Source organism: Pseudonaja textilis, chromosome 5, assembly GCF_049901715.1.
Source record: "Pseudonaja textilis isolate UNSWEBS1 chromosome 5, rPseTex1.2, whole genome shotgun sequence".
In the NCBI taxonomy this organism is placed as follows: Eukaryota; Metazoa; Chordata; class Lepidosauria; order Squamata; family Elapidae; genus Pseudonaja; species Pseudonaja textilis.
This window is the reverse complement of record NC_141994.1, coordinates 51,814,595-51,834,918: the sequence shown is the minus strand read 5'-3', so window position 1 is coordinate 51,834,918 and position 20,324 is coordinate 51,814,595. Positions and strand designations below refer to the sequence as shown.

Genomic DNA, 20,324 nt, shown 5'->3' with positions numbered 1-20,324 from the left:
ATCCTCAACTTTCCCAAATTTTATTCCAACAGGACCAATGGGTTTTGGATTTTGGACACATTCTGTAACTTAGCTCATTTAAGGTACCTTGGTTCAGAATTTATTACCCTTTGATGCACAATTTTGCCCAGTTAAAGATCATAGCAATGAGAGTTTTAACAGGACATGGATCTGAGAATATGCATTTGTTCTTATGCTTTTAAAATGTTTAAGAATTTATGAATGCCATAAAATAATACTCTCCCATTTAGCATTTAAGTATGGCACATTTTCTACCAATAGGTTTACAGTAATAAATTGGGTTGAAGTAGAACAACTTTGTCTAACCTGGCTCTGTTTAGATATATTTTTTTTTAAAAAATAATTTCATTAAAGTTTACAACATTGAAGTCCAACTACCATAATCCTTAGTCAGGATGAAATCAGGTGAAAGTTCTGTTGATATATACACAATTATGCATAATTTATTATAATTCAACTGAACTCATACCTCCCATAATTCAACTATGAATGTTGACTTAAACACCCTTAAATATTTTTTAAATAAATAATAAATGGAAAACTTTTCTAGGGCAAGTACCTATCCCTAATTTTGAATACTTCTATGGTCAGAGCAGCCCATTCTTCCTTGCAGTCTTTTTGACTATCTTTTTCCCTATTGACATACTTCATACAGAATTCCATGAATATTTATCTTTTCTATGTTTGAATTTTGAACTATTAGCAACCTGACCTTTTTTTAACAGAAGCTTTCATTGAATGCTACTCCAAATCTTAAGGAGTCATGCTCAAAAGAAGATTAGCCATTCTAGGAGTTTGGGGAATTTAACTATCCTATTACAGTGAAACAGAATTAGTTGTACCCACACTGTGGAATTGAAGCATATTTGCATTTCAAATTGATGGATCAAAGTTTCCAAAAACTAGGAAAGTAATGGAGGTTTGTCGTAATGTGCTATAGAATAAAGACATTTTTAAGGTCAGGATCATAAGTTTTGTCCTTCAAGCTGAAAGACTCTGGGAAAAACAACCTTCCTTAACATTGGAAATATTGGAACTTTGCTAAAAAAAATACATGGTGATACTGTATTTGATACTGGAGTGAGAAAAGGTAAATGTGCATTCCTATACAAGTTTAGCTTGCATATTCTCTGTTCATATCATGAAATCATGAAAATATTCTTGTGATATGCAACAGGTCATTATATCAAAACCAATAACCTGTGGTTTGTCCACCATATCAAAGGAATGTTAAGTAAACTGGCAAACTAAGATTTGCTATTAAACAGAGTGTTCTGTTGGGCTAGGCAATTAAACAAAGTGTGGTCCTCTTAGGCTAGTCAATCCTACATGCATAAGAAAGTATCAATTACAGCAGCTGGTACCTTGCTCAAGTCAGAAGATCTTACACCACCTCACCGCAATTTGTTCATTATCTGCTAAGAAATTCTAGCAGGTAAGATCAAAGAAAAGAGCCTTTTCCACTTTGATCCTGGTTCTGTGGCACACTCTACCATTCCCATCCTTTTGGCCTTCCAGAGGATATTAAAACTTGGTTTTACTGTTTGGCTTGGGGCCCTGAGGGGACACTCATTGATGATGGTGCTTGATGGGGTAAGAAGATCTGATTGCCATGCTTGCCTTCATTTTAGCTTTTTATATAGATATCTTTTTTTTAACATTTCTACTGTTTGTAAGTTCCCAGAGTCATCTTAATGGTGAGAAGGGTGGCATATAAACAAACAAATCAATTGCAAAAAAGATCAAAGAAGATATATTGTTTTTATTTTTCAGTTTAGTTTGGTAAAATGTAAAATAACTCTTCTATTTGAAAAAGTGATTGCCTTGATCACATGGTCAAGAAAATTCAATGTAACAGAATATAGGTAGCTCAGAATTAAGCTGCGGAGTTCTTGGTGCTCACTTAGAGCTTGGTTGTTTGCTTGCACACATTTTATTACTCAACTAGCTAACATCCTCAGTGCTAGTGAGTGTGGGGTACAGTAATTACATGAAACTAATGCAACTAAATCACTACAAGTCTCCACAACCAAAAAATGTCAACTAATATAAGCTGCATAATTGAAGGAACAGTCAATCTCCCTAACTTTCTGGGAATTGAATTTGCTTTTGGGGATACAGGAAATATTGCTATGCATGAAAAACAAAGAAAGCCAAGGATTAAGGCAAGTATTCACAATCAGAATTATATCCAGTCTAATTTATAGGCCTTGCAAGAAATACAACAAATCAAAAAGAGTTGTGATGAATTTGAAAGGTCTGTTTTGGGTTACAGTGCTGAGATAATATAGATATTTTAGCAAACAAATTTCACAAGGTTATTCTCTTTTGGAAAATATAGCTAGAAAGATATGATAACAAATAACTAATTAGTGCAGTTTATTTTTCACAAGAAGGTATTTGATTTTGATCGCTGCAGAAGCAACAGTTAGTTCAGCACAGATTATGTTTAACATGATGGTATAACTGAACAAGGAATATTAAGGGAGGGATTTATGGGAAAGGACATATTTTCAGTAATTAAAATCTATTGCTGAAATGAACTTTTATTGGACTATTTTTTATTTGTTGAAAAAAAAGTTTTCTGCAATTATTTTCAGTGCCCAAAATATCTATGTTGTATCCTTGACAACCAGCAAATTCTTTGCCTGATTCCTTTAGTGAGGTCACTGAATTCATTGTTGGGGAAATTCACAATTAATTAACTTGTTATATAGGATTTCAGTTGCTGTGTGGACTTTGACAATTTTCTGGGGCTGAAAACTCTTTACCCAGCAGAAAAAAATTCTTTTTCTTAAGTTGGAGTGTCAGATCTAAATGCACTCTCTAACCTAAGTCTGGGCAACATTTAGTGGCTGAGGCTGCTATTAATATTTGGGTGCAGAAACAAGATACAGACTCCACCCCCAGCCCCAATAATAACAACAACAATAATAATCAGAATATGTAATATTTTTTTCTGCCTCAAAGTTGCAATAACTTAACCTTGCAGTTTTCAGCATTCATGGTCAAAATGCACACAGAGGCTACAAAATGGAGAGCCAGGGGTCACGAATTACAGTACTCCTGCTCTAACCAAATGTTTAAATAAAGTTGATTAATTTGTGGAGCATCAAGAACGAAAAGGGAGCCACCGTGTAGAAAGAGCTAAGGTATGTATTTACTATGATCAAAGCTTCAGTTCAGTCCACGGCCATGGGAGTGACTAGTTTGGGGAATTAAGAACATACATGCTAACACCTATGCAGGTCCTTTGTAGATTTTTGGACTTTAAATATGTGATCCATACGTCTTTTAATGCAAGTTCTTCCCAATGATTTAACAGCGAGTGCTTGGGATGCTTGAGGAAGGCCTGTTTCATATCCTTATTGTTGGTTCTTGTCAACCCTATAAAGTAAACCAGACTAAGAAACAAACACTATATGGCCTAAAGCATTTTTTATTAGAACAGCTACAATAATGGAATATTTCAAGTCTGCATATGCTTTCCTCTTTTATCTCTGTGTGAATTGGGGTGCTGCTGCTATCTGAAATATTTTTTCAGACTACTTCCTTGGTGTGGACAACTTTTATTTGATCATTGCCTTGGATCTTCATTCTGTCCCTCAAGGCCATCCTCTATATTTTCTACATTGCTTTCTGTGGCTGTTCATAGCTTAAAGAAGCCAGATCCAGCAAGCATGGCCAAAGCAAAGGCTCTGAGGTGAAAAGAGACAAAAGCAAAGTGGTGACATAATAAGACAGCTTGGCTTTATCTTAGTAGTGTATAAACCTGAGCCAAATGTTTAATTAAACAGATCAAGACTTAGCGCAATATCAGGACCCATCCCAAAGCAAGGCTGAAGCTCCTGAAGGAACAAGATCTTGGACATCTCAGAGGAATCCTGTTTAGTGAAGTTCATTTCAGAGAAATAGATCAATTTTGTCTCTTCAGCATTCTGAAGACAACAGATGCTTTATACAGGTAGCCATAATGTATCTATAAAAGACTTCTGTTTTACAGGGGGAAAGAAAAGTGAGAAACATGATCATAGTGCCATAAACATGATCATAGCAGTACAACCTGGACTTTCACCTCATCTCTTCCCAATTATTATCCAATGCTGGGCAGAGCAAGGGCAGGCCTGCTGATCTTGATTCTGCATTGTATTTTTTACCTTCTGGGAAGAAAAGGCAAAGCAGGGTAGCTTATCCTGCCCTATTCCTCCCTGCCAGTGTTAGCGAATGTAAGCAAAGAGAAGCACAGCTTTTATAGTTGCTCCACCCTGACTCCAAAGGAACCAAAATTTAAGAAGCGACCAAATGGAGAAAAATCAATGCCTTTGTTCCACATAAGCCAGCTCGTGTTAAAGTAAATGGGAAACCAAGATTAGTATGGATTAAGCAAGCCAAGGCAGCAGAGGCAGAAAAGCAAATTTTGCCAGAAATTCAGAGTGACCTGAGAAATAACGAACTGCTTGGAAGGAAAAGCTGTTTGTTTCTTTGGGAGGCTGTTGAATACAGAGAGGAATCTGGATACGTGAACTGAGATTCAGAGTATAACTGAATTTAACTCATCTTAAATTTCAAATAACACAGGTAGTCCTCGACTTATCACCACAACTGAGCCTAAAATTTCTGTTGTTAAGTGAGACATTTGTTAAGTAATTTCCCCCCCATTTTATGACCTTTCTTGGCACAGTTGCTAAGTGAATCACTGCAGTTAGTAACCTGGTTGTTAAGTGAATCCTCCCCAAAAATGAAAGGACATTATTTCACTTATATGCTTAATCAAAGAAAGTTAATAAACATCTAAATCACTTTCTTCTGTAACTGTTTTCCTGTTCAAAGGCAGCATTTGGAATGAGATATTGGACAGATTACTATTTGAACGCAACAACAACAGCTACAACAATAACACCTAACCCTGTTTAGCCTCAAAAACTAGTAGTGTTATTAATGCAATGAACATGAATTTGGGCAGTGGAGGATGAGGTGGGGAGGGGGGCTATGGTCCATGGGGTCATGAAGAGTCAGACACAACTTAATGACTGAACAGCAACAACATTCTGCACAAGGTGAAACAAAAATCTGAACTGGGAGAGGCTCTGTAATGCATGGAGATAGCTCCTCTCCTCTCCTCTCCTCTCCTCCCCTTCCCTTCCCTTCCCTTCCCTTCCCTTCCCTTCTGGCTGGGGATTGGGGTATGAGTTATTGTTATGTCCTGAGGACTCAAGGAGTTCTCACTCAGGTCCACTCACTTACGTGGGCGTTATTCCCCCATTCCCATTGGTTGGCTCTCCCCAGCAGCCAGCTATAAAAGCAGGCTGCGGGGTCCAACCGGTTGCTGATTGCTGCGAGCCAGTTCCAGGCTTGGCAAGCACGGTCAGCCCTTTATTGTAAAATAAAGTATTGTTGCACTCATGCTCTGGTTCAGCCTCTCATTGCTCAAACAAAACACTGGCGACGAGGATGGGATGGCTACCAGAAGCACCTTGCAACCGCTGAGTCACTAGCCACCGATCCGCAGCCCAGAGAGAGCGATCGGCTGGCGACAAGGAAACGCTGATCCGCAGCCAGAGAGAGCGGTCAGCCAACAAACGAGCGATCAAAAAGAGCAAACGCTGATCCGCAGCCAGAGAAAGCGGTCTGGTTCAAAAAGTTAGAAGCGTCTGTAGCCGCTTGTTAGCCCGCTGCAGGGAAAGTGAAGCGCTGCGAGCCGCAGCCGCTCTGTATTTGGCGCGAAATTCAAACGGGTGTCATTTGAATTTCGAGCCAGTAGGAGACACAGCACAGCGCTGTAGGAAGTCACTAGCGCCCACTTTTTGGCGGAATCAAGACACCTCCAACGGCTAGCAGCCAACGTGGTAACCCAGAGAGAGAAAGAGAGGGTAGCAAAAAACCTCTCCAGAGCTGATATCACTCACGGCGCCCGTAGTCCCAGAGAGATTTTTTCCGCAGGTAGCCCAGCCGTTCCAGCACCATGAGTTCCAACCCAGTATTCCCGGCGTTTAAACCAGACGAAGAGAAGTGGGAGTCGTATAAGAACCGCTTCAATCATTACATCGATGCGGTCGGCTTGGCGGATGCGGGAGAGCATCGGAAAAAATCCTATTTCCTAATCTACTGCGGAGCCACCGTTTACGATACCGCCGCAGCACTTCGTAGCGCGCCGAGAGAATTGAAAAACGTTCCGTGGTCCGAGTTGCTTGAGATCCTCACTAACCACTACGCTCCCAGGCCGTCACAAATCGCCAGGAGGTTCACGTTCCGTATGAGGAAGCAATCAAGTAAGGAGACCATCAATCAATATATGGCCGCCCTCAGAACAGCAGCCCTGCACTGCGGGTTTGGAACATACTTGGAGGACATGCTCCTCGATCAATTAGTTTGTGGGGTCAAGGATCTCAACCTACAGAGGCGCCTGCTAGCAAAAAGACCTCAACCTCGCGCAAGCGGTCGAGGAGGCCCTAGCAGCCGAGCTAGCAACGAACTCAGCCACCGAAATTCAGGGCCCAAGTGCCAAGCTAGCATCGTTCCCAGTCCATTCCGAAGAGGTGGAAGCGGAGGAAACCCACAACGATGAAAATGACGTCCACCGCCTCGCCAACGACAGACGGTCGCAGGTAGGGGCCAAACAAGAATACACCGGTCCACCCAAGCACATCACATTGTGCCTAGCCTGTGGGGATCGCATCAAAGGGCCACCTGCAAGTTTAAAGGAGCCACTTGCAACAACTGCCATAAGAGGGGCACATCGCGAGAGTCTGCCAAGCCCCCAAAGCGCTGCACACAGACCCCGTCCTCACACGCGGGACCACAGAGGCAAGTATTAAACTGTTGCACGCACCGCCTTGCCAGGCGTACTTGCCACGCTGTTAGTAAAATTTCTCTCTCCGTTTCCCTAGAAGGTAAACCGTGCCACATGGAGGTTGACACAGGGTCAGCGCTCTCAATAATCTCGTGGAACACCCTCAAGAGACTCCACCCCAGCCTATCTACTACCCGGCTTCAGAGATGCCAGTTCGGTCTGAAGGACTACCAGGGGAAGGCCATTCCCGTGATCGGCAGAGGCAAGTTCTTTGTCAGTTTTAGAGCCTTTAAAGGCCACCTACCTCTAGTGGTAGTTAACGGCAATCTACCCACCTTATTGGGGCTCGATTGGTTTCCCCACCTCGGCCTAGGGTTAACAGGAGTCCATGCTGTCTCAACCTCAGACACTGACTCCTTATTCGCTGACTACGCAGATGTGTTCAGCAAGGAGCTGGGGTGTTATAATGGAACCCCATCTCGTTCACCGTTGACCCCAGGCAGTCCCAATCAGATTAAAACCACGTAGAGTTCCATTTGCTATTCGACCAAAACTAGACGCTGAATTGGATAAACTACTAAAACAAGGGGTCATTGAGCCAACAGATTTCGCCAAGTGGGAGACGCCCATCGTCACACCCCTTAAAAAGATGGTAGCCTGAGAATTTGCTCGGACTACAAGACAACAATCAATAAATATTTACAAGTTAGCGCCTACCCTGTGCCCGTCATTCAGCACTTATTGCACACATTCGAGCCGGGCAGTATTTTTGCTAAATTGGACATGTCTCAAGCATATCAGCAGTTCCCTGTTGATAACCAAACAGCGGAACTCCAGACCATCGTCACTCACAGGGGTGCCTTCCGATGCAAGCGTCTCCAATTTGGCGTAAGTGTTGCCCGGGTATTTTCAATCCCTCATGGAGCGGATTTTACAGGGCCTCCCTGGTGTAGTACCCTACTTCGACGACATCTTGGTCTCAGCCAGGGACAGACCCCAACTCTTCCAGAGAGTGCGAGCAGTGTTAGAGAGGTTCAGACAGCATGGCCTCAAGTTAAAAAAAGAAAAATGCGCCATTGCCACTAGACAGGTGGACTTTCTGGGTTATAAAATTGACGCCTCTGGCATTCACCCCCTGGAGTCCAAGGTTAGAGCAATCCACGAAGCTCCCACACCAACCTCCAAAACGGAGCTACAAGCTTTCTTAGGGCTGCTGAACTTTTATGCATCCTTCTTGCCCCATAAAGCCTCAGTAGCCGAACCCCTACACAGATTACTAGACAAAAAGTCACCGTGGCACTGGGGGCACAAAGAAGACCAGGCGTTTAACGCCATCAAATCACTACTTACGTCAGAGGCAGTGCTCATCCAATTCGACCCCAACCTTCCTTTAGTACTGGCAGCAGACGCATCCCCTTTTGGAATTGGGGCGGTCCTTAGTCACAGACTCCCCAATGGCGCCGAGGCCCCCATCGCCTTTTTCTCCAGGACGCTCTCGGCCACGGAGCGAAATTACAGCCAAATAGACAAGGAAGCCCTAGCAGCTGTTGCAGCCGTGAAAAAGTTTCACGAATTCCTTTTTGGCCATTTCTTGAACTGGTCACCGACCATAAGCCCCTCCTGGGCCTACTGGCCGGCGACAAACAGACACCTCAAGTCCTTTCCCCTAGAATGACAAGGTGGACACTTTTCCTAGCGGCCTACTCATACAAACTTATTCACCGCCGGGCAAAACTCTATCACGCCGGCGCTCTCAGTCGCTGCCCCTTACCCGCTCCGGCTGAAGACCCAGCTCCTGTCAACGCCATTTTGAAATCACCCAGTTGGACCTGCCCATCACCGCCCTTGACATCGCCGCTAAAACCAAGGCAGACCAACGCTCGCCCAGGTGCTCGACTGGGTGAGGAGGGGTGGCCGGGAGGCAACGTTGATAACAAATTCGCACCCTTTAAGACTCGCATGCAGGAGCTGTCCAGTTTGCAGGGTTGTCTACTGTGGGGCACTCGGTGGTCATTCCGACCTCGCTGCGTGCCCGAGTCCTGGAGCGTTGCACGAGGGACACCCGGCATTGTGAGAATGAAGGCATTAGCACGCAGCTACGTGTGGTGGCCGGGTCTAGACGAGGACATTGTCAATTGGGTAAGTTCCTGCAGCATTTGCCAGGAATCCCGTCCTGCTCCCCCATCGCCACCCCTACCAGATGGGAGAGCGCCAACGCCCTTGGTCTAGAATCCATATCGATCTGGCAGGCCCGTGCATGGAAAGATGTTCCTAGTGGTCGTGGGCGCTTATTCCAAATGGATAGACGTGGCACAGCTATCCACGACCACCACACTAGCAATCACCAACGTGTTAACGCGCCTGTTAGTTACACATGGACTACCCGACTCCATTGTCTCCGATAATGGCCCACAGTTCGCATCAGTAGAATTCAGCCGTTTTGCTGCCAACCTGGGCATTCGCCACATTTTCACAGCCCCATTTCACCCTGCCAGTAATGGGTTGGCTGAAAGGGCCGTCAGGACCACCAAAGAGGCCCTCGCTAGGTTTGGCAGGGATGACTGGCACCACAAACTCTCATGGTTCCTGATGAGCCAGCACTCAACCCCTGTGCAGTCACCAATAAGTCCCCAGCGGAACTTCTGATGGGCCGGCGCCTGAGGACTGTATTGGACAGATTGCACCCACAATACTGCCCTGACTCTCCCTCGCTTCTACTTGGGGTTAGACATTTTTGTTACAGGAGCCGATATTCGCAAGGAATTTCGCTGGGGACCCACTGTGGATTCCAGGCGAGGTCATCGCCATCACCGGGCCGAGATCGTATAGAGTCAGGCTGGAGGATGGTCGCGTCTGGAGGAGACATATAGACCAGCTTAGAAGGCGCCTCAGCACCCTTGCTAACAAGAATCCAGAGTCTCCAATCGAAGGGGAACCGCCTCATCCGCCGCCCAGCCACATCGTACCCAGCGACCAGTCTGCACCAGCGGTCGTTCCGGTCAGTCCAAACTTGGACAACAGCGCCCAGAGAGTTGACCAGCCTGATCCAACCCACGAGAGCTCGACCCCAGTAACCAACCCGGTGGTTCCCGAGGATGCCCAGTCCAGAGAGAGTGTTGGCGACACTATGCCGGCTCGACCATCACAGACTGGTACCGAACAGACAGACAATGTTCCCGAGTTGCGCCGTTCCGGGCGCCAACACAACCCCCCCGTCTACCTCAAGGACTATGCATGTTCGCATCTGGGGGGAAGGGGTGTTATGTCCTGAGGACTCAAGGAGTTCTCACTCAGGTCCACTCACTTTACGTGGGCGTTATTCCCCCATTCCCATTGGTTGGCTCTCCCCAGCAGCCAGCTATAAAAGCAGGCTGCGGGGTCCAACCGGTTGCTGATTGCTGCGAGCCAGTTCCAGGCTTGGCAAGCACGGTCAGCCCTTTATTGTAAAATAAAGTATTGTTGCACTCATGCTCTGGTTCAGCCTCTCATTGCTCAAACAAAACAGTTATGCTTGCTATTCTAACTTATTTTAGAGCTTATACAATATTACTTATGTCTTTCCTACATCAAAATAACAGGAAACCACGAAGTTTGGAAGTTGTGCTCAGTGAGGGCTAGGATGTTTCCCCCTTCCTCCAACTATCTCTAGGAGGGCTGGTTCTTGGGCCTCAAGTTGTCTCACACAACTCACACAAAAGGCATTCATTGCTCAAAATTACAAGCGAAGCAACAGAGAAAAACATACAAATGAACAACAGCCACTTATGATAATAGCTAACTTTGAAATAGAATACTTTGGTAACTGTTGACAAATCCCTAAATCCCTGGGATCCTGGGACCAGATGAAATTAAATTGTTGCCTTTTTTTTGCTTGATAGGAATAATTTTGTTTTGTTTGATTTAAGGAATGCTAAGATCTTGTCCAGCTTAGTTCGGAATTTAAAATCTGCAATGATTCTTTCTTCCCACACAATCCTTCCTAATCCTCTAATGCCAACGTGTACCATTCATCTCTTTCTCTTCTATCCCCTGAAGGTTTCTTTTACATTATTCTTCATTCCAGCTGGAATCAGTATGAAATACTGAATGTGCCAAATATACTTTATCGGGCCATTTATTTTAAATGTCATTGAAACTGCTTAATTTTCACATTTTTGTTTTAAAAATCAAGCTTGTGCTAAATATGTCAACCACACTTTTCCTCCCCATGGACCACACATATGCACCAGTGACTGCCTATTAAACTAATAGATATAGTATTTCTCAATGCAAGTAGGGCAGATCCACAAGTGAAATTATTCTTGGATGAAACTGATCGGTCCAGCTTAATATGATCCATAGGGCCTCGCTCATGAAGCAACAACTTTAAGCTGCAGCTCTGTTTCAAAAATAGAGCTGAACATGACTTCCGTGAGACACCCGGTGTTGCTAGGCGTAATTATAGAACAGGGATTTGTTAACTGACACTAGGTTGGAGATGGAAAGCAATTTGCACAGTTATCCCATTAGCTTATAATACAAACAGGGAAAAAACTTGATCTCTTTCTCCTTTCCACTTCCCCCATCAAAAGTGTACAAAGAGAATGAAATTACTTTGGTTCTACTTACTTTATATAGCAAACATGAGGAATATACATATTTGTAAAATTCCCCTCTCTTGCATTACTTTAGTCAATTTGTATTAGGATCTGGCTCTCAAACAGCTTTTGGGAGTTATACTTAATTTATGACTTGACAATGACTATTTTTGCAAAAGGTACAAACCTTTTATTCAACAGCAACTCTTCTTTGACTGCCCAAAATATTCTGTAAAAATAACTTGGGGAGTCTATGAAGAAAATCTATGTTGTTTACATTTTAAAAAAGATACCTGCAGCTTGTAAATGTGATAAAATAAGCGCACCATCTCACAACATCTTCCTTGCCCCAATTATTTTGGGGGGCGGGGGAATGATATCTATTGAGAGTTATCTTGATTGTGGTGATTGTTCCACTGGCAAGTCTGTTAGGATTGTTCCACTGGCAAGTCTGTTAGGAGCAGAATGTGAACATTAACAGCAAAATGTGTTTATATTCCCAGCCAGATTTTGCCTTCACATAGCAGTATCCTATACAAACTCTGGGCCATGGCCTATTCAGAATTTGGCAATGCAAGCATGCAACTCAACTTGCCTGATGGCAGGCCAGAGTATGCGTATACTTGTGAGTATGCATGCTGGCCCGCTGCTTGTGTAAGTCAAACTATGCAGATGTACACTGGTCTGCCACTTGCACAAGGCTGAGTGCACCAGCCCACCACTCACATGGCCCTGTTCCCTCCCCCCCCTGCAAGCCGGGCTGCCAAGCCACAAAGGTTGGTGACCACAGTCCTATATATTTATGTCTGTGCATGAACCAACAAGATGCAATTCAGTGGTGAGACAAGAAGGGTCCTTCACTTAGGCAGGAAAAATCAAATGCGCATCTATAGAATAAGTGGTACCTGGATCAAGAAAAATGATAGTATACCTCTATATTGCATTAATGAGGCCTCACTTGGAATACTGTGTCCCGTTTAGGTCACCATATTAGAAGAAAGATGGTAAGACCCTAGATAAAGTGTAAGACCTTAGAAAAAGTGCAACAAAGATAAGAGGTCTGGAGGCTAAACCGTATGATGAATAGTTAAGGAATCTAGGCATGTCTAGCCTATTGAAGAGAAGGATTAGGGGTGATATGATAGGTGTCTTCCAATACTTGAGAATCTGTTACAAAGAGGAGGTGATCGACTTATTCTCCAATGTACCTGAGAGACGGACAAGAAACAATGGATGGAAGATCATTAAAGAGAGATCCAACCTAGAACTAAGGAGAAATTTCCTGACATTTAACAATTAATAAATGGAAAAGCGTGCCTCCTGATGCTGAAAGTGCTCTATTGCTGGAAGTCTTCAAGAAAAGATTGGACAGCCATTTATCTTTGGACTAGAAGATCTCCAAGGTCTATGATTATAAAGTATCTCACAGAAGTGAGTACACCCCCTCACATTTTGTAAATATTTAAGTATATCTTTTCATGTGACAATACTGAAGAAATGACACTTGGCTACAAGTTAAAGTGGTGGATATAACGTTTGTATAACAGTGTAAATGTGCTGTCACCTCAAAATAACACAACACACAGCCATTAATGTCTAAACTGCTGGCAACAAAAGTGAGGATAAGTGGTAATGTCCAAAGTGGGCCCAGGTAGCTGTTTTCCCTCTGTGCTGTCATGTGACTTGTTAGTGTTACAAGGTCTCAGGTGTGAAGGGAGAGCAGGTGTGTTAAATGTGGTGTTATTGCTCTCACTCTCTTATCACTGAAAGTTCAACATGGCACCTTATGGCACTGAACTCTCTGAGTATCTGAAAAACTAATTGTTGCTCTATATAAAGATAGCACAGGCTATAAGAAGATTGCCAAGACCCTGAAACTGAGCTTCAGCATGATGGCCAAGACCATACAGCAGTTTAACTGGATAGCTTCCACTCAGAACAGGCTTCACCATGGTCAACCAAAAAAGTTGAGTGGCTGTGCTCAGCATCATATCCAGAGGTTGACTTTGGGAAATAGATGTATGAGTGCTGCCAGCATTGCTGCAGAGGTTGAAGGGGTGGGAGGATCAGCCTGTCTGTGCTCAGACCATATGCCACACACTGCATCAAATTGATCTGAAGGGCTGTAATCCCAGAAGGAAGCCTCTTCTAAAGATGATGCACAAGAAAGCCCACAAATGGTTTGCTGCAGACAAGCAGACTAAGGACATGGATTTCTGAAACCATGTCCTGTGGTCCAATGAGACCAAAATAAACTTATTTGGTTCAGATGGTGTCAAGCGTATGTGGTGGCAACCAGGTGAGGAGTACAAAGACAAATGCGTCTTGCCTACAGTCAAGCATGGTTGTGGGAATGTCATGGTCTGGGGTAGCATGAGTGCTGCTGGCACTGGGGAGCTACAGATCATTGAGGGAACCATGAATACCAACATGTACTGTGACATATTGAAGCAGAGCATAATCTCTTCCCTTTGGAGGGTAGGCCACAGGACAGTATTCCAACATAATGACCCCAAACATACTTCCAAAACGTCCACTGCCTTGCTAAAGAAGCTGAGGATAAAGGTGATGGACTGGCCAAGCATGTCTCCCTATTGAACCATTTGTGGGGCATCCTGAAATGGAAGGTGAAGGTGTGCAAGGTCTCTAACATCCACCAGCTTCATGACATCATCATGGAGGAGTGGAAGAGGACTCCAGTGGCAACCTGGTGAACTCTATGTCTAAGAGGGTTAAGGCAGTGCTGGAAAATAATGGCGGCCACACAAAATATTGACACTCTGGGCCCAATTTGGACATTATCATTTAGGGGTGTACTCACTTTTGTTGCCAGCAGTTTAGACATTAATGGCTGTGTGTTGTGTTATTTTTGAGGGGACAGCACATTTACACTGTTATACAAATTATATACCCATTACTTTACATTGTAGCCAAGTGTCATTTCTTCAGTGTTGTCACATGAAAAGATATACTTAAATATTTACAAAATGTGAGTGGGTGTACTCATTTATGTGAGATATCATATATGTAGATATCTAAGCATAGGGGTATTTTATTTAGTAAAAATTCCAAAATTTATCTACGGTTTTTAAGTGGAAAACATTTTTGAGTGTCTGGAAAATCCTACTGTATGCAATATCCTTATGACTGGAGCAACAATAATGCCAATGTTTGAGAAAGACAAAATACAGATTGTCCCTGGTAAATGACCAATTGAATAGGACCATTCAAAGTTATGATGCCCTTCCCCAATAGGTAGCTACAACTTGGTCCTGGAGTTCCAATGGCAGCACTCCCACCCCACAGTCACATGACATTTCAAGCACTTGGCAACCTTTTCAGCTAGTTTCTGGCAAAAATATTGCTCATAGGAATGCATTGAGTCACTGTGGCACAGTGGTTAGAGTGCAGTACAGCAGGCTACTTCTGGTGACTGCCAGCTGCCTGCAATTTGGCAAATCAAGTCTCACCACGCTCAAGGTTGACTCAGCCTTCCAAGATGGGTAAAATGAGGATTTTGTTGGGGGCAAATATGCTGACTCTGTAAACTGTTCAGAGAGCACTGTAAAGCACTGTAAAGCAGTATATAAGTCTAAGTATTATTGCTATTGACTTGCTCAATGATTGCAGCATTCACTTAATATCCACAGCATTTTCTTTACGACCATGACATTCACTTCATGAACTCCACAAAAGGTTGTAAAACTAAGTCAGACATGTGGGTGTCTTTATATACAACCGCCATGAGTCACAATGGAAATTCTGGGCTCCATTACTGTTGTAAGTTGATGGCTACCTATAATATGATCGTTTTTCTGAAATATGCTTTATTTAATCTATTTAACAATTCTCCAAAGGAAGATATGCTTTAAGCCACGGGTGTCAAACTCAAGGCCCTTGGGCTGGATGTGTCACGCTCTGACTATGCCTACACCCGGTTTAGCAAAGGGGGAAAAATCATGATACATCACATGACAACATCGTGACGACACAAGTTTGACACCCCTGCTCTAAGTTCTCAGCTAACATCCATGGTGATAATAAGATCATAATAATTACATTTAATCTCCCATGTCCAGCCACTTTTAAGGCATAAGAACAATAAACCATTGCATTACTTATCTGGAAACAATTCTCACTGAACAGTGTTATTTCTTCTGAATACACATGAAAACAACTATACGTTAATAGGCATAAAAACCCTGATCTACAAAAATGTCAAAGAAGTGATATTCTCTTTTGGTTCCATTTTATTTATAAATGAAACTGAAGATTGCTCTGATAGAGAGATAATGGTAAATAACAAAAGTGACACCATGCTATTAAAATGCTAAGTTAGCCCTTTTGTATGTGGTTGTATTTGCGCATATATCTAAAACCGAGAAGAGCTTCCATTGCAATGGCAATAATGCTGCGGTTCTCATTTTGATGAAAGCATTGGACCCTGCAGGTGTTTCCAGCTTCAAATAGTTTTAATGAGCATTTTTCTTTTCTGGAGCTGAAAACATCTCTAGGTTTTATGCCATAAATATATGAAAGAGAGGGAAGAAAGTCTGGTTAATTACATCTGACGCACTTATATATCATTCTAAAATGCATTATCCACACTTTTATAATCTCCTCTTACACAAATACAAATACTTACTTCCATGTTTGTTCATATAATGCTAAAATAATATATTTTGTAAGGCAACTCTTGTATTAAAATGCATATATAAGGGGAAGTTGAATTAAAACTGCTTAGGATAGGGAAATTTGCATGCCAAATTGTGCAACTCAGAGAAAAGTATTTATCAAAATAGTATGTTTTAATTTTAATGTTGAGGAAATTTGGCAGAAAACACTTGTGAATAAGTATATGCAAAACTAAAGCAAACCAGATATATTACATCATTTTGTTCTCTCTACTCACATGCAGAGTGGGCTATTACTAGTCAGTCAATTAATTGAAACTTACCTTAAGATCAGAAACATCCCGGTAACATTGTTCAGAGCGAGTGTGGTCTGACAATTGGACATTCCAGAAACAGGGAAGTTGATAGACAAGAAAGGGATTCTGTTTGATGACTGCATTGAAAATATCCTAGAAAAATAAACAAGCAGACAAACATTTTTCACCTTGCAGAAAAGCAATTTCATATTGTAAACTGTCTTTATAATTATAGTAAGAATATGGGTAAAACACTGCATATATACAGCTCCCCATCTTTTAAGTATCTTATTTTATCTTGATTGGAATTTCTAGTTTTATACTTTTAAAGGTATTTTATGTATAAGGATTTCAACGTTTTAATGCTGGAAAATGCCCAGTGGTTTTCTATGAAGATGGACAGCAAATATATTGAATAAATAAAATAAATAAGAACTAAAAGTCAAGGTTTGGGGTTTTAGCTTTGAAAAAAAGTGTTGTCAGTCAGACTCTGTATTTGTCAATATAACCTGAAACTTCGCTGCTGATTCACATTTGACAGCTGTTGGGTTCTCAAGAAAGACTAACTATAAAACAAAATGGCCTACCCCTTCCCTTGTTAAAATCTGCCCACATACATTATGTCACTATCAAATTTGAATACTGTATCTTCATAATAAAAGATTAAAAAAACATTCTATAACAACATTTGAAGTAAAAAGCATCAAACTTCAAACTAAGAAGGATGAACCAACAAATCATAATAAACCATAAAAATATATTTAGACTTAACTGAATTAACAACTTAAAAACAAGAGCTTCAAGATATTCAATGTTACCTTCAAAAGTAAACAGGTGTATTTTAATTTGGAGCTAAAAGGATATATCCTAATCTCTACTATATTTCCCTAGTGAGAGCATCCAGTGTTGCAGTGTTCCAAAAAACCCTTCCTTTAAAAAAAAGTTTAATAATATACTTCTTCTAACAGAAGAGTGTAGATAAGGGCATGATAGGAATATTATTTCTTTAGATAGTGACTTTCCACATTGTTTGACTAGTTATATGCCATCAAATTGGTGCTAATTCTTAGCAACTAGATAGATACACCCCAGCACGATCTCCTTCTAGCCTAGGTCCTTCCAATGGTATATCTATCATACTGTGAGCCCATCTGTCAGTCATTTGAAATAGACCAGACTGGAAAACAGACATCACAAATACTAGAACTTTGTTGATATAAGCCAGGAGTGTCAAACTTGCAGCCTGCAGGCCATATAAGCCACATGTTGGCCACGTCCATCCCCCGTTTTAAGGAAAGGGGAAAAAGTCATGATATATCACATGACAACAAGATGCCATGAGTTTGACACCCCTGATATAGGCTATAACCGCAGAAAATTTGTCAGCGCTTCTCTTTCTCTCCCTGTTACACCAAACACAGTCAAAGCAGGCCAATCTTGAGTTTTCTTTTGGAAAACACACATCACTGTTTTCCTGGGTTGAGTTAACCTTTCTTCAAGGCAATTTCCGTATTTCCCTATTTAGCCATCTCTATCTCACCTTTCCAAGGAATACACATTTCTTGAGAGAGCTAGATCTTTACATAATTTGTCATAAATATGATAATTTGAGTGTGGTGATTTCTGTTTCAGGTGGACTTTAATAATGATCACCAACACTTTGAATTAGGCTTAAAAAGAAACCTGAAACCAATGCTGTTCTTTCAGAATTTTAGTGAAGGAACATAGTGGCCTTATTTGACACACTACTTAAAATCTAAGTAGTGGAGTTCTGACTCTGCTGAAGCTTGCTGGCTATCATGAAATGTAGCTTTATGCATAAGGTGCAATCTAATATACCACCAGTGGTATCTCTTCAACTCAGAGTGAGAAGAAAAGTGATAAATTTGAAACAAACAATAGAGATTTTGTATTTTATCTCTTTTCGTTGTTGTTGTTGATGGTGGTGGTAGTGATGAATAGGAAGACAAATTCAGGGAACATTGCAGAAAAGCCACACTTTGAATAAAAATGGAGAACAAAATAAGATAAAAAGACATAGAAGGCAGGGGGAGCAAAAAAGAAAACATGGTTAGATAAAACATCTACAGGTACTTAGATGTGTATCATCCTGGAAATGCAACGTGTGATTATATATTGTCAAGGCTAATAGTTAATCCAAAATGCTTCAATCACTTCTGCCTTCAGTTCAGAATGGGTATTGATTATAAGATTATACTTTTCTCACCAGACAGTTAAATTGAATTCCATATATAACCGTTGTATTTAAACCCAGGCTGCCTTACTTGAAACATTTTTTTACAAGGATCTCGGTATCTACAATATTGGAAAAGCACTATCTTTTTGTCTGTCTACTTTCCCACCATTTAGCATTATATGTAGAGCACTAGGTAGGAAAGTGTGATTGATCCTAACCATTATGTTGCAAAAGTAATGAAACAGTGCCTACATATATATCACTCCTTACAGTCTTTTTCCCTAGAAAGAGAAAAAAAATAGAATAAGCCATTTTCTTATCTTGCAATATTGGACAACTATTGTCCAGTCCCTATCCTTTCCTGTTTAAGAAACATTTCAGAGATTATGATGAAATATAATTTTCAGAGACTCTGAATAAAGCAGATTATCCTGAAAGTTTTCAGACTTTTGATCTGGTTGTGTGATGGAAACTGGAAACACTGTGGAAAAACACTGTTTTTGAATGGAAGGAATATTGTTATCTTGGACTTTCAGACTACCAGGCAGTTATGAAATTCATCAACCATAGTATCTTCTTACATTATCTTTGAGGGCATGGACTGTTTCACAATGGTTCTAATTATTTTCATTTGGTAGTCCCAGAGATCATTGATAAGTTCAGAGCAAGGTTTCACCAATATATAGATGGTATACCCACCTGTATATTTTCACACTAGGCCAGGGTGTCAAACTCAATTTCATTGAGGGCTACATCAGAGTTGTGTTTGACCTTGGGGTGCCAGGGTGGGCATGTCCAGCTTGACATCACTTGTGTTGGAGGCAGAGGGTTGCATGAGGCCGTCCCAGTAAAAAACAGAGATTGGGAGTCTATTTTCACTGGCCCCATGGGCTGGCTCTGGCCCACGGTCCTTGAGTTTGGCACCCCTACACTAGACTAAGAGAAGATATAATGTATGTTCTTAACTGGTGTTGGAAGCTGGGGACAGGATGGGAAAAAAGTAGCTCAATCTATTTTTATTATTAAGATGAAATTGCAGTCTATTAAAAAATCACCTGGCTCATTGTGAACTTATTATCTGGCTTTGGGAAGAATGGCAGTTCCACAATCTTTGATTGTCTTTGATTCATTTTTCACTTGAAAACTTCAAACTGCTGATGGGTGTGAGCTCTTATTTCATCTAAGCATTGTATTGGATACCTAATGTTTCTGGATGTAGTTCTATTTTGACCTATAGAGTTTTGGATCCAGGATACTTTTGGAACATCTTCAAGTCATCTGTCTTTGTGCTGTGCAATCTTTTAAGGACGGAATGCTTCAAATAGTTTTTCCTTTCAAAATGTTAAACATGCGGGAACAAAAAATAGGATTTCTCCTTGGCTGCCTCAGCTCTTTGGAGAAGCTAGCCCAATCCCAAAGTATGGATAGCCTCTATCTTTAACTTTTAGGAAAACTATAAAGACCATGCTTCTTCAAAATGTATTGTGAGCCTGGTTAAATGTTGATGTTTATTTAATGTAGTTTTTATTTTAATTTAAAGTTTTAATGTTATTATTATTACCTTTATTGTCAGAGTACATGTGTACAACAAGATTGGCTGAGCCTCCCTTCGTGCACCCCCCCAACACAACTCACAGTGAGGACAGAAGTCCCTAATGTAATGTTCTTCTGTTCTTCTCAGACCTTTGAGGTAGGTCAAGAAACAAACTTTAGGGATTTAGGAAATGCTTTAGGGATTCCAGCAATGCTACCTTATTGTTACATACATAATTTTGAAACCCTGTCCAAGTTTCTTGCTGTCCCATCTAA

At 41.6% G+C, this 20,324-nt stretch overlaps 1 protein-coding gene across 1 annotated transcript in view; it reads right to left on the bottom strand.

Moving 5' to 3' along the window:
- The window catches only part of LARGE1 (LARGE xylosyl- and glucuronyltransferase 1), a 347,751-nt gene that overhangs the window by 54,105 nt on the left and 273,322 nt on the right, over positions 1-20,324 (bottom strand). Inside the window, exon 9 of the mRNA XM_026695460.2 lies at positions 16,346-16,471. Coding sequence (XP_026551245.1) covers positions 16,346-16,471 — 126 coding nt within the window. The remainder of the gene's footprint in view (positions 1-16,345; positions 16,472-20,324) is intronic.